The sequence below is a fragment of the Nothoprocta perdicaria genome, unplaced genomic scaffold (assembly GCF_003342845.1).
Source record: "Nothoprocta perdicaria isolate Ctin4 unplaced genomic scaffold, notPer1 scaffold_818, whole genome shotgun sequence".
In the NCBI taxonomy this organism is placed as follows: Eukaryota; Metazoa; Chordata; class Aves; order Tinamiformes; family Tinamidae; genus Nothoprocta; species Nothoprocta perdicaria.
In genome coordinates this window covers 9458-11454 of record NW_020456108.1, presented here as the reverse complement: position 1 = coordinate 11454, position 1997 = coordinate 9458, and the positions used below count along the sequence as shown (strand labels likewise).

Here is a 1997-nt window from a genome sequence, read left to right as displayed (position 1 = left end):
TCGGGGTGCCCTGGGATTGGTACCCAGGCCATGGGTCAGGGATGTCCTGGGGCTGGTGCCCAGACCACAAGTCAGGGATGCTCCGGATTGTCCAGGGATGGGAGTCAGAGATCCGAGGTCAGGGATGCTCTGGAGTTGGTACCCAGGGCTAGGGACCTGGGCTGGGGTCAGGGACACTCTGGGGCTGGTGCCAGGGATGGGGATGCTCTAGGCATGCTCTAGGATGGCATTCAGGGATGGGAATAAAGGCTAGTGGTCAGGGATGCCCTGGGTGCCAGGGATGGGGATGCTCTAGGCATGCTCTAGGATGGCATTCAGGGATGGGAATAAAGGCTAGTGGTCAGGGATGCCCTGGGGCGGGTGCCAGGCAGGGCGCACGGGAGCAGCAGGTCCCAGTGCCGCTGCCACGGGCCGGGTCCCCGCGTGCCCCCCAGGCGCGAGGGGCGGCGGTGCCCACCGCAGGGCCCCCAGCGTGCCCGCGCTGTCCGTGTTGCTCAGCTGCCGCCGCTTCTTCTTCCAGGAGGCCACGAGCTGGTCCGACTGCGAGACGCTGTTGAACCGCAGCTTGTAGCTCCTGCCGGGACACGGGTGTGAGGCGCCGGCGCTGCCGCGGGGCCCGCTGCGCTGGGGGTCCCCATGGTGCCGCCGCGGGGCCCGCTGCGCTGGGGTTCCCCATGGTGCCGCCGCGGGGCCCGCTGCGCTGGGGGTCCCCATGGTGCCTCCGCGGGGCCCGCTGCGCTGGGGGTCCCCATGGTGCCGCCGCGGGGCCCGCTGCGCTGGGGGTCCCCATGGTGCCGCCGTGGGGCCCGCTGCGCTGGGGGTCCCCATGGTGCCGCCGCGGGGCCCGCTGTGCCAGGGCTCCCCACGGCACCACTGTGGGTCCCACTGCACCGGGGCTCCCCATGGCGCCAGCCATGGGTCCCGCTGTGCCAGGGTCTCCCCATGGCGCTGGCACCTACTTGGGCGGCTCAGCCTGGGCGGCACCGGCGTGGGGCGACGACATCTCCATGAGCGCCTTGGAGAAGCTCTGTGGGGGCCGTGCGTCAGGGTGAGGGTGGGGCGGCCCATGGGCCCCACGTCCCCCGTGTCCCCCGTGTCCCCACACAGCCCCACGCGGCCCCTCACCTCGCCGCACTCCGGCGGGTCCCCGTTGCCAAAGGTGCTGGTCACCACCAGCACCAGCGTCTCGTGCTCCAGGGACACGATGTCGTACTCGTCCATGCACAGCACCTGCGGGCGCACGTGTGGGTGCCGGCGGCGGCGCCCCACGGCGCGGCGCCCCACGGCACCCAGCACGCGCCCACCTTGGGGTCGAAGGCGCGGCGGAAGAGCTGGCAGAGGCTCCACGCGTAGGTGCGCGACTTGCCCGTCTCGGTGGCGTAGAGGATGGTGACCTTGACGCGCCGCGCCATCACGTGCCCCATGAGCTTGGCCGAGATCTTCACCGCGCTGCAGAGCCCGGCGCGTCACCGGCGCGCCACCGGCACCGCGATTGTCCCCACGGGCGCCCGCGCCAGCAGGGAGGACACCTACTTGGCCACCTCCTTGAAGGTCTTCCTCCTGGTGACGGTGGTGCCCTTGGACACATAGACCTTCCATGCGTCGGGCTGCAAGGCAGGGCTGGTCAGGGGGCTCTGGGGGTACCAGGGGGCTGGGGGGCCGGGCGCGGGGCCCACCTGGTAGCGGAAGGTGGGGCAGAGCTGGTAGTTGACCATCTCCTGGTGGAAGACGGGCGTGAGGCTGCCCGAGATGGGCGGCACGATCCAGACCCAGTCGGCCGGGCAGCCGCCCCGCGTCCGCATCTCGTTCTCCATGTGTTTCACAAAGGACTCGGTGGCCGCATGGTGGTCCACGATGGTCACCTTGGCCACCTGCGGGGACACGTGGCTCCGTCCCGTGCTCTGCTTGGAGGACGCGCTGGCGCCCACCTTGTGCCCAAATGGGGCTCCCAGGTGCCATCGTCCCCAAGGGCACAGCCTGGCTGGGAGCCCTTGGGA

General features: G+C 71.1%; 1 protein-coding gene across 1 annotated transcript in view; it reads right to left on the bottom strand.

Moving 5' to 3' along the window:
- Positions 1–1997, bottom strand: part of LOC112958193 (nitric oxide synthase, endothelial-like) — a gene marked incomplete at both ends in the record, with an annotated part of 12601 nt that overhangs the window by 1723 nt on the left and 8881 nt on the right. Inside the window, 6 exons of the mRNA XM_026051991.1 lie at positions 458–574; positions 960–1027; positions 1126–1230; positions 1305–1449; positions 1534–1607; positions 1677–1871. Coding sequence (XP_025907776.1) covers positions 458–574; positions 960–1027; positions 1126–1230; positions 1305–1449; positions 1534–1607; positions 1677–1871 — 704 coding nt within the window. The remainder of the gene's footprint in view (positions 1–457; positions 575–959; positions 1028–1125; positions 1231–1304; positions 1450–1533; positions 1608–1676; positions 1872–1997) is intronic.